This window comes from Dermacentor albipictus, chromosome 1, assembly GCF_038994185.2.
Source record: "Dermacentor albipictus isolate Rhodes 1998 colony chromosome 1, USDA_Dalb.pri_finalv2, whole genome shotgun sequence".
Taxonomy (NCBI): domain Eukaryota; kingdom Metazoa; phylum Arthropoda; class Arachnida; order Ixodida; family Ixodidae; genus Dermacentor; species Dermacentor albipictus.
This window is the reverse complement of record NC_091821.1, coordinates 206,353,775-206,366,793: the sequence shown is the minus strand read 5'-3', so window position 1 is coordinate 206,366,793 and position 13,019 is coordinate 206,353,775. Positions and strand designations below refer to the sequence as shown.

The 13,019-nt window shown below is 45.8% G+C and overlaps 1 protein-coding gene across 1 annotated transcript in view; it reads left to right on the top strand.

Annotated features, from left to right (window-relative positions):
• Nucleotides 1-13,019, top strand: part of LOC135896739 (C-Maf-inducing protein-like) — a 60,919-nt gene that overhangs the window by 33,280 nt on the left and 14,620 nt on the right. Inside the window, exon 12 of the mRNA XM_065425237.1 lies at nucleotides 4,350-4,800. Within this exon, the coding sequence (XP_065281309.1) occupies nucleotides 4,350-4,800 (451 nt within the window). The remainder of the gene's footprint in view (nucleotides 1-4,349; nucleotides 4,801-13,019) is intronic.

Below are 13,019 nucleotides of genomic sequence, written 5' to 3'. Positions count from 1 at the left end.
TGCTTGTGTAGCTAGATTTAGGTGCAAGTATAAGAACTCCCCGTGGTCAATATTAATGTGTAGCCCTCCACTACAGTCTCCCTCATGAACTACTGTACCTATCCAGGACAATAAAACCCCTAATTTTGTTTCAGAGCATGAAAACAATGCACTCAGTGAATTATTCAGAAAGGGAAAAGGAGAAGCATGTAGGAAATCCGCAAGCTGAAGTGCTAAGTTGACTATGATGAGCACATAGCTGCTTATTGTAGATTAGTAGGTGATATGATGATGTAAAGGCAGCGGCACTTTTCCACAAGAACCCCCCTGCAGTTATACATACAAAATGTAATTATAGGCTCAAGACCCCTTGTGCTAGCTAAGAAATATAGCTTTTTGCTTAAAAACAATGCGCAATTGGTATATGCATACTTATGTAATGCCACGTGGGACGTCATTTTTTTTTCCTTGCCATTTCACAGCTACATGTCAACTTCTGTGATCTTTTCGCAAATTTCAGAAACATAGAATTTTTTATTAAAGAATAAAATCATGCTTGTTTCTATCATTTTGAAACATTGTCTTTTTGTCTTTACCTGCTGTTGTGGCGTAGGGCTTTGGCATTGCTGTGCTAAGCCTGAGGGCATGGGATCAAATCCCACGCGCAGCAGCTGCATTTCGATGGGGGCGAAATGCACAAACGCCCATGTACTGTGCATTAGACGTACATTGTGGACCCCAGGTGGGTCCAGGTGTTCAAAATTCAGAGTCCTCCACTACAGTGTGCCTCATAATCATATTCTGGTTTTGGCACATAAAACCCCATAATTTAATTTTTAACATTGTCTTTCCATTTGTGTTGTTATCTCGGGACACATGCCAGACAGCAGGCAGTCCCTTTTATTTTCTCATATCCCCCACTTTATTTTTTTTTCACTTAATTTATCAGAAAATGTGGTGCTTAATGTGTTTATATACTATGTTTAGTATATGCAATGTGGTGTTTCATGTTTGACTGACATGGCTTACATGTATACGAGGGGTGACCAAAATGTTTTGCAACTCGCATATGTATCAGGAAAACTGCTAGACTTTGGAAAAAAAAAAAATATTTTTCAACACAATCTCCCCTCACACTAATGCACTTCTCCCATTTTCCTGGAAAGCTTTTGATACCTTGCAAAAAAAAAAAAATTTGGGTTGCCAAGCCACGCCTTTGCGGCAGTTTGAAGAGAGTTCAAGTCATCAAACCTCGTTCCCTTGAGGTGTTTCTTCAAATTGGAAAATAAATAAATGTCACTCGGTACCAGGTCGGGACTGTAGGCTGGGTGGTCCAGCTGTTCGAAACCACACTCTCGAATGGCAGCCTGGGCAACACGAGACCTGTGAACCGGGGCGTTGTCGTGCAGGAGGAGGACACCTTCGTCACTAATCCTCGGCGTTTTTCCACGATGGAGTTTTCGAAGAATGTTGGTCTAGTATTTGCTGCAGCTGTCCTACTGTTTTCAATATACTCAATGAGCAGGACCCCCTTTGCGTCCCAAAAAAGTGTCGCCATCACTTTCCTTCCCGAGCATTGGGTCTTGAATTTTTGGGGGGGAGGGGACCCCGAATGCCTCCACTGCATAGACTGTTGTTTTATTTTGGGTCCCATTGATACAGCCACATCTCATCCCCAGTCACAAGGTGGGAGAGAAAATTTTCTGGGTCACTAGAATAGAGGTGCAAAAGTTCCCTTAACTAATGTATGCAGTGGTGTCGATCTTGCGCGGAGAGGTTCCGTGGCACCCATCGTGCCGAGACCTTCAACATACCCAAAACATTGTGGATGACAGTGAAAGCACTGCTGTAAGAAATATTCAATTCTCCGACAACTTTGGACACCTCAATTCGGCAATTGTTCATGATAAGGCTCTCTACTGAGTCTGAATGGTCCAATTCGGTGGAAGTGGTTGGCCGCCCTGACCTTGGGTCATCTTCTTCCACGTGCACACAGCCATGTTTAAACTCTTTGAACCACGGAGTCACTGTAGCATATGAAGGACATTCACTGTCATACACATTTATCATCCTACTGTGGATTTCTTTGGCGGAACTTCCTTCTTTGCACAAAAATTTGATAACGCTCTGGTTGGTACTATAGTTTGAAATTCTGGGAGGACGCCATGTTTGACTGACTGATGCAGATCAAGTAACAAACTGGAAGGCTTGATATTCAGTCCTTGCTAGGCTGCAGAGATGGCCTAAACAAAAGGTAGAGAGAGATCGCTGTCATATATTTGGTTATAGCCAAGTTGCAAAACATTTTGATCTCCCCTCGTATATTTGCATTTGCATGTATTAATTTGGTACATACTGCTTCTGTATCTGTGTAGCATGTTGGCAAACACTAGTTAATGCCATTAGATTATACTGTGTAGACCATACAATGTCATGCATTTTAATATAAACCAATTTTGTTCAGCAACTATATTCCGTTTGAACTGTGATGTTTCTGTCGTCCTTTTGACATTTTTTACCACTTAGTAAAATTAAAATTGCAATGTTATGTCAATAGTTCATATTTTGGTAATATTTTTTCTCTAGTGCACTTGTAGTTTAACTGTTTTTGGCATCAATACCTTCATAAAACGAGATAACTTTAGTGACTTAAAATGTTTGAACAGGTGTCTGGCAGCTTTAAATAGGTTTTTGTTCAATTTCTTTATTTGGGTTGTAGCTTAAATTTCTTTGATACCAAACACCTGCAGTTCCCTACACTCCTACTTCCACTATCATTTTATATAGATTACATAACACTCTTCCAGCTATTAACCTCTGTGCTACACCACTGAGTATATTTAGTGTAGTTGATGGATAAATTTTTATGGAGACTCGTGTGTCTGGCCTTGCTACTACTTGCCCTTTATTCAGGCCAAACGAGAACCAAAGCTAAGTGAACAAAATCAACTGTTCAATAAAACAAAAAAAATTGCATAAAGAAATAAGCCCCCAGAGCTCCCGCAAGCCTACCTGACAGCTGGATGCTGCTTTGGCCACAGTTGCCATTCGGTCTCTCCACCCAGCAGTACACAGGCCACATATATTTTTGCTGATGGAGTGCACACCGCAGTGCATAGCACATGGCAGCGTGTTGCTTGCATGCCACTTGAACATCTTTAGTCTGGAATGCTGCAGCATTCCTTGCAATAGATACTGGTATCTGTCCTCCTTGTCAGATGCAAAATTCCACACTAGGTTATCCTGGTAACTGAGACATTACTGCTCTATTTATAAAGTTATTAGCTGTGTAAACTAGACCTTCGCATTATACATCTGTGATGGGAGTACTGTTGCTATGATTTTAACCCTTTCAATGTCCGGTTTTAGAGCACAGCTCTTAGGCACACGTTCCTGTGGCGAGTGCCGGTGTTGTCTCTCGGCTTAACCGAGCGAACAAGCACAGCGAAAAATGAAAGTGCGAATGCAGAGCACTGTCGGCTATGAAAAACATCCGCGTGAGCGGCGGCACTGGCCAAGCAGGCAAAAGAAAAAGAGAACGGAAAGCTCGCCTTCTTACATGGCTGTGGCGGCACTGGCCAACCGGGGAAAGAAAAAAAAAAACGGAAAGCTCGCCTTCTCTTATGGCAGCGGCGGCGTTGGCAGAAAAAAAAAAAGAACCAGAAAGATCACCTGCTCGCTTAGCGTTTGCTGCAAGCATTTCACGGTAAAGATTACGGTTGCATAAGTTGCAGTTGCAGGGAGTGGCAACTGTGTGGTCGGTTTATATATTATAACACCGCATGTCATGGTTCCGTCAATTAGTGCGGTGATCGGTGCGATGCCTCAATATATTGTGAAGTGAAAACACGTATAAAGCTGCACTCAAATTTCGCATTAGGGAGTATTGTAATTGTCAGTGAACCTTTCTTTTTTTTCTTTTTTTGGAGGTAATTCATTTCTAGTGTTGGGGCTTATTTTTTCTTGGATATTAAAAACAAACGCAATGGTTTATTTATGGTTATGTAGAAGAGCAAAAATGACGTGGATAATGTGAAATGCTTTCTTGGTGTGGTCCTCTCATTTCTATCTGACGTCAGTGACACAATGGGACAAACGCAGAAACTTACTATTACGTTAGTGACACTGAAAGGGTTAACGGTGGATGCAAAGGCAATTGCCTACTTAAATTTAGTCCCAGTTTGTGTGCTGCACCCAAGGTGGACAGAGACAGAGATTCGGTGCAATAGTCGGCTGTTGTTCACTGTCTTATAGGGCCTCTGCTACAGGTTGACCAAAGAGGGGGTTACAGCTAAATCTCCAAGTATCGGGGCTTGCATGGAAGTGTTTCTTTGTTGATGGCATGCGCAATGCTTGTCACCTGGATGCAGGGGCCTGGAGCCCATAGTGGAATGCCTCGGCACGGACCCACGGTGTGAAGTGCACAGTGTGGTGTTGGGTGCACGTGACGGAAAGGACGGCTGGCTGCAGCTTTACAGCCCAGGTAGCGTTGCTTGCCAGGATGGTGGTGCCCTCTGGAGCCAGCTGCTGGGCACTTTGGTGGGCTGTGGCTGTGGCCGGCGGCGTGCCTTTTTGGGACCCCTGGCAAAGTGGCTTGATGCTCTGCGTGAGCGTGCCCTGGCTGGTGACACTGCTTGCCAGATGACACTGTGTGCTATGTTGGAACTGGGTGCCCTTGAGTCACCAGAGGCACGCTTGCAAGCTGGTGCTGCTCTCCAGAGCTCACCCCACTACGGCGCTCTCTGCGTACGCCAGGGTCAGGCACGCCAGCTCCAGCAGAAGGGTGGCCCCACAAAGCTTACGCTGCCTGCACGCTCCACGGCAAGTGACTCTGCAGCCTGACCACTTGTGGCCAACTGTTATGCAACACACTTGTGAAGAATTGCTCTGATGCATGAGTTCGTCCTGGGTTGCTCTTGTTAGGCAAACAAAGCTCACAGATCAGATTGCCAATATTATGCCAGTGACATGATAATAGAGCTTTATGGTAGCATGTACCTCCCCTAAGCAAAAGTATACGAACCAGTGATTCTCCAATAAAGCCGATTTACTCCTCCGCCTGTGAGTGTAACTGGAAATGGTGAAGTGCCCTCCAAACATTGCATTGCAAACTTTCCAGCGCATTGGTCAAGTTCAGTTTCGGCGTCTTAATTATGAAAAATGTTTTTTGGCGAGCTTGGGGACCGTATACTTTTGCTAGCGGGTGTATATACACCTCACTATACAGTAGACTCTTTAAGGCGAACTTGAAGGGACCATGAAAATATGTCTTATCAGAAATTCGTCCTATCGGAATAGTAATTGGCAGCATGACCAGGTGCATCCAAATATCTTACTTCAAAACAGTAAATGAAGTCCACTTAAAACGGAGGAAAAGTGACATAAAAAGCATTTATTTACCTGAAGATGATAAAAAACTGTGTTTGAGTGGTATTCTTGGTAGGTTTCATCCAGTCCGTGATGGATGTTTGGTGCTTCTGTGCGAATTACCGAGCAGCCAGAAATGATGTCATCTCACTTAACGACCTTAAAAATCCTTCGGTGCCTTCATGCTGCTGGAAAAAGTTCACTGGGGAGTTAAAGCAGGCATCTGCTGCCTCACAGGTCATTGGTACAAGCTCCAAGCTAGTGAAAGTAGGAAGGAATGCGCTGAGCGCGCGGCAAAGCAATGCAACCTAGAGGAAAGTCTAGGTGACGTTGAGCAAAGTTGAGAAGGGGAAACAAAGCGAAGCACCGGCAAGTAGGAAGGTAGGCAGAGGTGCGCTGGGTTGACCCCCTCTAACAGTTGCTACAAGTTTCGTTTGCGATACAGACGTACCGGGTTCGTCTCGTCAGTGAACTTTGTCCTTGCGCACCTTACATTGTGTGTGTGAGTGAAAGCGTGCGACTGTGAGCTGTCAATGGTGGCTTAATCTCGCATGTGCAAAGGAGAAAAAAGGTGGGGGGGGCATGCCGTCTTTCGTCGCGCACATGGTGCCGGGGAAGGGAAGTAGGGTGGTGTTGTACTTCAGCTGCGTGTGGTCGCACGGGGTCTATCTCGAACACGATCTGCTTTGGGGGCACAGTCTAGGTGGATTGATTGCTGGTAGCTTTGCGTGCACTGTGTTCCCTCCACTCAGTTTTCGTTGAAGCGATAGACAGCGCGAAGGTCACTTTGTTTGCTGCTGCTGTGGGGATTCCTCACTGCAGCGTTTTGACAGGGAACATCACTGTCTCTTTTTGTTTCCTCCTTTTGTTTTCGCCTCTGTCCGTGGGCAACATGCGCCACAGGCCTCCAGTAGGGTGCCTTGGTGTACGCGGCGCATCGAGGCAGCCTAGCCTCCAGGATTGGTAGTGGCGGCAGGCACTCTGAATGTTTGTCTTAACTGAAGAGGACGCCTGAGGCGGTTCGCATTAAGCGGATCTTTTTTTTTTTTTTTGCATTGAGTTTATGGAAAACCAAACAAACATTCCCATGTTGTTCGTTATGTGCAAGAATTCGGCTTAACCGAGTTCGTCTTAACGAGAGTTCACTGTATTATAGTAAAGACCAGCTGCCCATTGTTGGCAGTAGTGAGCTATTTATTACTTTCCTCGCAAAGGCGTCTGCACCAGCAGGCATTTGGTGCGTTGCGACACCACGGACCCGAGCACATGAGGGTTGGACCCTCCCACATGTAGCTGTGCTCAGCTTAGCCGTGTCCGGCGGGAAAAGGGATCCTGGGGGTTGAGCTGATGCCGGGTGTTTGGATCTTTATGACCCCTTGGTGGAGGCAACACACCTCTTTGGCCTCTGCTTCATATAGACGGCACTCTCAGACTGACCTGCCTGGGGCAAATCAGCAGTCACTTTTTCATGTATTTTGCCAAGCCCTTTCGCTATTGTTTTTGTTTAATCTTTCCTACCTCTTTCTTTTTTCACCTCTCTTTCCCTAATTTTTGGTGTCTAGGGTTAACCTCGTGTCATGTAGCCAATCTTGGATGGGTTAGATTAGGTTATAGTGGTGACTCCATTGCGTGTGGCGATGGCCACAAATCCTGTGCAATGGGAATATTGGGCTGCATCAACAAATGTGACGCCAGGTACGTGAGCAAGGGCTTTTATGATAGCTCCGGCCCGAGCTTGGCGCCGGGCCCTGTTATATTCAGGATACATGTTTCTAGGGATAGGGTCTGTGTAGATCCAGCTACGGATGTCAGTCGGGATTGATTGTTCGGGGCCCTGTTGCTGATGGTAAGTGAAGCCAAGCGTGGATAGAATAAAGTGTCCCGTTTCAGTAAGGGTGAGCCGTTAAAGCTGAGAGCGTTGTTGAGCTTCGGTGAGTTTGGCAAGGGTGTTGTGAACTCCCAGTTGGTTTAAGAGTTCAGTGCTGGTGTAATGCGGAAGGCCAAGTGCTTGCTTGTAGACCCCTCATTGAGGGTGTCGAGCCTGTTTTGCTCAGCCCGGTACCAGTTGAGGTACCCAGCAACGTACGTAATGTGACATATGACAAAGGACTGCACGAGGTGAAGAAGGCTTTCTTCTTTGAGTCCCCCTCGTCGGTTGGAGATACGGTTAAGAAGGCATAGGGTGTTTTGAGATTGGGCACAGATTTTGTTGAGAGTCAAGGCGTTGGAGCCATTGGTAGAGATGGTGAGACCGACAACCCGGATACTAGGGACGTGTGCGATAGGACTGCCACCTTGAAGGTGTAGGGGGATGGCGTCACAGGGTTGGTGATCAGATTGGTGTTTGGGAGGGTGTCCCCGCTGAATGGGCTTGTAGAGAAGAAGCTCCGATTTAGCCGGTGAACAGCGCAGTTTGGTTCCTTGAAGATAAGCTTCAACTGTGTCAGTCGCTGTTGGGAGTGCTGACTCCACTTGACTATCACTGCCTTCGTTCGCCCAGATGGTGATGTCGTCGGCGTAGATGGTATGGTTGATATTGTTGACTCGTAGTTGCTGGTCAAGGCCAATCATGACTAAGTTAAAGAGCATGGGAGAGATAACTGAGCCTAACTGAAAGAGTCCTCATGTGGAATCTAACAAATAGTCACTGGATCTTCAAAAGTCATACTCTAGTTTCATGTATTTTCTCGAAATACATGCCAACAATGAACATCCGACTTATTTAACCAGAAACGATATGACCAGTGCCACCCTGTTCTACAGCCAACCTGCCATGAGAGAGTTCTCTCTACGTGTGAGGAACCTTAGTGACAAAATCAGTGTCCCAATCCTTGAACATAATTTAATGGCCCTAGCAAAGCCATTATCACTGTGACTATGGCAGTTTATACATTGTGACATGTCTTTTGTAGAAGTTGCATAGCATGCCCCTGATACACACATCCGAATGCACTTACTAGAACTTCAGCCACAATACTTGTGCCAAAAATTCGACAGATGCATCAAAGTCGCATGCCAGTTTTTCGTGTGCAGTGGTGGGCCCATCATTCTCGGAATCTGTTGCTCTGCACCAGGAAACAAGTATTTTCATGGCTTAGGCCTATGCACTATCGGCTATAGAGTACTACATCAACAATATCCAGCTTCGGAAGGCAGTTGTTTATACCGACTCTTTAAGCATTGTTAAAGCTCTATAGTCGCTGCAGAAACATTACGAATCCTGTAATTACTGAGCTTTGCTCTGCTGTATGCTTAGCTTATGCTTCTCAGCAACATATCATAATAGACTGGGTTCCTGGGCATAGAGGCATTGAAGGCAACATTCTTGCTGACACACTGGCTGCATCTATCGTACACAAAAAACTGAGCTTCTATTGGAAATGCTTGCGGGATGAAAGGTTCTCTAACAAGCTTCATTTAATAAAGTCACATTTAGGAAATTGGCCGCCAATAACAAAAACCTGACGGACTGAGGTCACTTTCTGTCAACTTTGAATTGGCCACATGTATGGCATGAGAAGGAAACATAAGAAGAGTAAAAATGGTTTGGAGTGTGTATGGCAGGCATTACTAAATCCCGACTGGAAGCTTACCATTGTCATTGGAAAGAAAAGTATATAATCATTGCATTGTACCGGTGCCAAAATATGAAGCAGAAACTTCGAGGTTAACAAAGAAGCTCGAGAACTAGTTAAGGACCGCGCATAGACTGATAGAATGAAAAATGTTAGGTGTGATGTTAAGAGACAGAAAGAGAGTGGTGTGGATCAGAGGACAGACGGCGATAGGCAACATTCAAGTTGACATTGAGAGAAAAGAGTGGAGCTGGGCATGCCACGTAATGTGTAGGGCAGATAACCGACGGACCATTAAAGTCAAAGAATGGGTGCCAAGGGAAGGGAAGCGCAGTTTGAGTACGGTAGAAAATTAGGTAGTGTAATGAAATTGGGAAATTCGCAAGTTCAAGTTGGAATCAGCTACCGCAAGACAGGGATAATTGGAGATCACTGGGAGAGGCCTTCTTCCTAGAGTGGACATAAAAATAGGCTGATGATGATGGTGATGACGATGATGGCACACACCCTCATTGGTTGACCAGTGGTGATCCTCCTGTCTGTGGGAAATGTGGTAAGATGCTAACTGTTCTCCACATCTTGCTTGAATGTCGCGAAGTAGAAGATAAAGAAAAAAGCACATTCCTCTGGTAGACAGACAGCGTATTCTATTACAGCCAGCATTGTTTCTCAGCTAAGACCTGCTCTTTAATGTGAAAGCAGTTTTTTATTTTTTAAATGATGTTCATGTACTGGATGTTACACACCTGAGTGATTCGTAGCACGGCCTCACAATAGAGGCCTATGTTACTGCAGTTGTATCTATAGCACATGCCTTCAGGCACTTGTGAGGCAGTAGTGCTGCTTGAAAATTGTTCATTGTTAATTGGTAATTGTTAAGTGAATGTTTTAAGTTTATCTGTCATCTATATACATAGCACACCTCACTGTAGTCATTGCCATAGTTTATTGTAAGTACTGTATTTGCTCGCATAATGATCGCACTCGCATAATGATCGCACCCCTGAATTTTGTCGTCAAAATTCAATTTTTTTCTTTCCCGTGTAATGATTGCACCCTGAACTTGTCGCAGCGTTATGTCGTGTGCCAAGTCTAGCTAATGATGATCGCGCTTACCATCTGTCGAATGCTACGCGAACGACTCTTGAAGACATACCAAGTGGTCTGCACGCACCCAATATTCTTAAGCAGATGCCCCATTTCATTCCTTTCATCACTTTCCGCACTTCCATGGAAAAAAAAAAAAGCTACAACCAAACTTGCCTCGGCTTTATTATTTGTAGGCTTCATTATGGTTTTGATCAACAACAACGTAAAGGGCGCCTTTCGATTCTTCTCCTCTGCACTCGTGGGCACGCAACAAATCGCGAGTGGCAACGATAGTGGCCACGTTTACACTGATATGTTAGAAGTGTACCCTATTCATACGCCGACGCTTGTAACGCAGCTAAGATATTTGCCCACCCTTAGCGGAAACGTGCCGTATAACGATAGCAGTGAAGACAAATGCCGCAGTTTCCATAGCATGCCCGCCATATGTTTCTATGTCACTGGCAGCTAAGTGCACCCATCTCTGTTTCTGTCCCCTCAAAGCGCACATGGCTACGTTATTGTCGCAAGCATGCCAATATTAAAGGGAAGCTGAAAGGTTTTCCAGAAAAAATGAGTGAACATGCGTACATAATGGTTTTCAACCCTCCGAATTCGAATATCGCATCGAAATTGAGCGAAAGAAAGCGCAAATATATTTTATTTCGACGAAAAGTGCCGCAGCGGACACGCCCAGCTCGCGCGTCTCGTTTCCGCCTGTGATTGGTCGGGCGACCCGTGACGTCAACTTTAGCGACCGACCGCTGCCGCTCCACATGAAGCGCGGTGCCAGGTAGTTTGGTGCCGTAATGGAAAATTAAGAGGTAATAGAAAATTTAGAGAGACTGCGTTTTTCTGAAGAGTTCGGCGTTGCTCCCTACATGTACGAGCCGATTGCAAAGAGCCGGCCTCTCGAAGAAGCAAACGATGCTGATGCGAGCAGTGCTTCCGACGAGAACGAAAGCGAAGTCTTGGGATCTCCTCGTGTTGGAAATGCTCTTTGGTGAGTATGTTTTTTGCAAAGCGATCTAGTGATCTCGCCCATCTTTCGCCGATCTAGTGAGCTCGTTTCCGGTCAAACAACTGCAGTGTTGTGTTCCTGCATGCCTCCTCGTGGAACGTAAGCGGGGATGCGATCGTCGGCATTTGTGCGCTGTCCAAAGCTGTCGGCAACCTACAAAGACGGTTCAAACGCGTGAAAAGCTTCCCGGTTCATGCAGTACGTGTAGTGACCTTCATCTGTGCGCCATCCGCACACTACTCGTAACCGAAGTCGTAAAGGCGGCGAATTCCGTCGGCTACGTGAGACGGTCGGTTTCTCGCTGTGCGCGAGAGACGGGGGGAGCGTAGCGTCCTGGCGTGCGCCGGCTTTCCAGCACATGCAAACTCTACATTTGCACTGCGTTATGGTAGCTGCGTGCAGGCTGTGTTACAACACACGTGCAAACAGAAAATTCGCGGCGCTTTGCGACGAAACCTGCGTCGAAGGCGCGAAATAAACATGCACCTTCCGTTCAGCGTGCTAACATGAAGGAGTTCGCAGTAAATCAGAATCCAGGTTTGGGCGAGTTCGTGTATTCATAAGGCCTTCCAACACCAGTTATCATCAGTCAGTCCGCACTCGTGCCGTCTTTGTTTTCGTTGCTCCGATCTTTTCGCGCTGCATTTAGAAAGCCTGCTAGTGGAAATTCTGGTGATAATCGGCGTCACGGAAGTGGTTGGAGCACAGCAGTGTTGTTCTTGAGGGCTTGAAATTCTTTCGCTTTACAGCAGCCTCCCACTTCCTTAAAAGCTTCTTGTCTTGTGGGAAGCAATGGAAGACAACATCGTCGCGGCCGCTGGTGTTCGTGCAACCGTAGGCTGCACAGAAAGACGGCATGATCGGCCCACCACATCAGTTGATGCTGCGCACGTTGACCACCACTCTACATACACACAGACGCACCAACAAAGAAATGCAGGGTCGATCGAAGCAGATTACGACGGCACGCACGCAGAAACAAGCACGGTCAGGCACGGTCGCGCAGGCTGCGAAGGAGCAAAACACTAAAGTTGACGTCACAACACCGCGGTTTCCGGTCTCCGCTCGCATCGTCAGTGTCAGCAGCAGCGCGCGGCATTCGACGGGGGGCGGAGCTACAGCGCAATTTCAACCGACGATTACGTCGCTCCTATTTGAAAAAAAACCCCCAAATTTGACCTACATGGTTTATAAGGTTCCCGCATCCGTATATGAGCGTCTTATTGAATTCGACAGACTCTTCAGCTTCCCTTTAACAATATTATTCATTACTGATACGGAGGAAACTGTTTCAATGTGCATAATGTACTCATGAGAAGAAAAATAATCGCGTTCGACGCGTCCTGCTTGCTCCGCCGGCCGCCATTTTTGTTTTGGTGTCCCACACTGACAGCGGCAGTGGCCTGCTTGTCATCCTGCAGCAAATGCAGGATGAAAAAAAAAAAAATGTTTCTTTTCGTGGGAAAGTTAACCAGCGTAATGATCGCACCCCTCAATTTGCATCAATTTTTTTTACAAAAAAGTGCGATAATTATGCGAGTAAATACGTATATGTCTTACGCACTTATACAGCAACTGATTTTAGACCTTTATGCCAGCCACGTTACATCTACTTACCGCTATTCATCAATCCGTCGACTATTGCCTTAGTTTATTACCAGTAATACAATTTACGCACTTATACAGCGATCGATTTTAGGCCTCTATACAGCTACGTTACATCAACTTACTGCTATTCATCAATCCATTCACTGCCTAATGTCATTTCTTGGTGCTCTTTGGCCATACCTGGCCCTTGCGCCACTAAACACTGTACATCATCATCGTCACATCCATCACTTTCTTTCAATTGTGTGTACAGCACATATTGCTCTTGTCAAGAAGGCTTCAGTGGTGTGCGGCAGGTTCAACAATACAGTAACTTATGAGCACTTGCAAGACATGAAACGGTTCTTCTTCGCAGGTGACAGCACATTGTTTCAGCATTC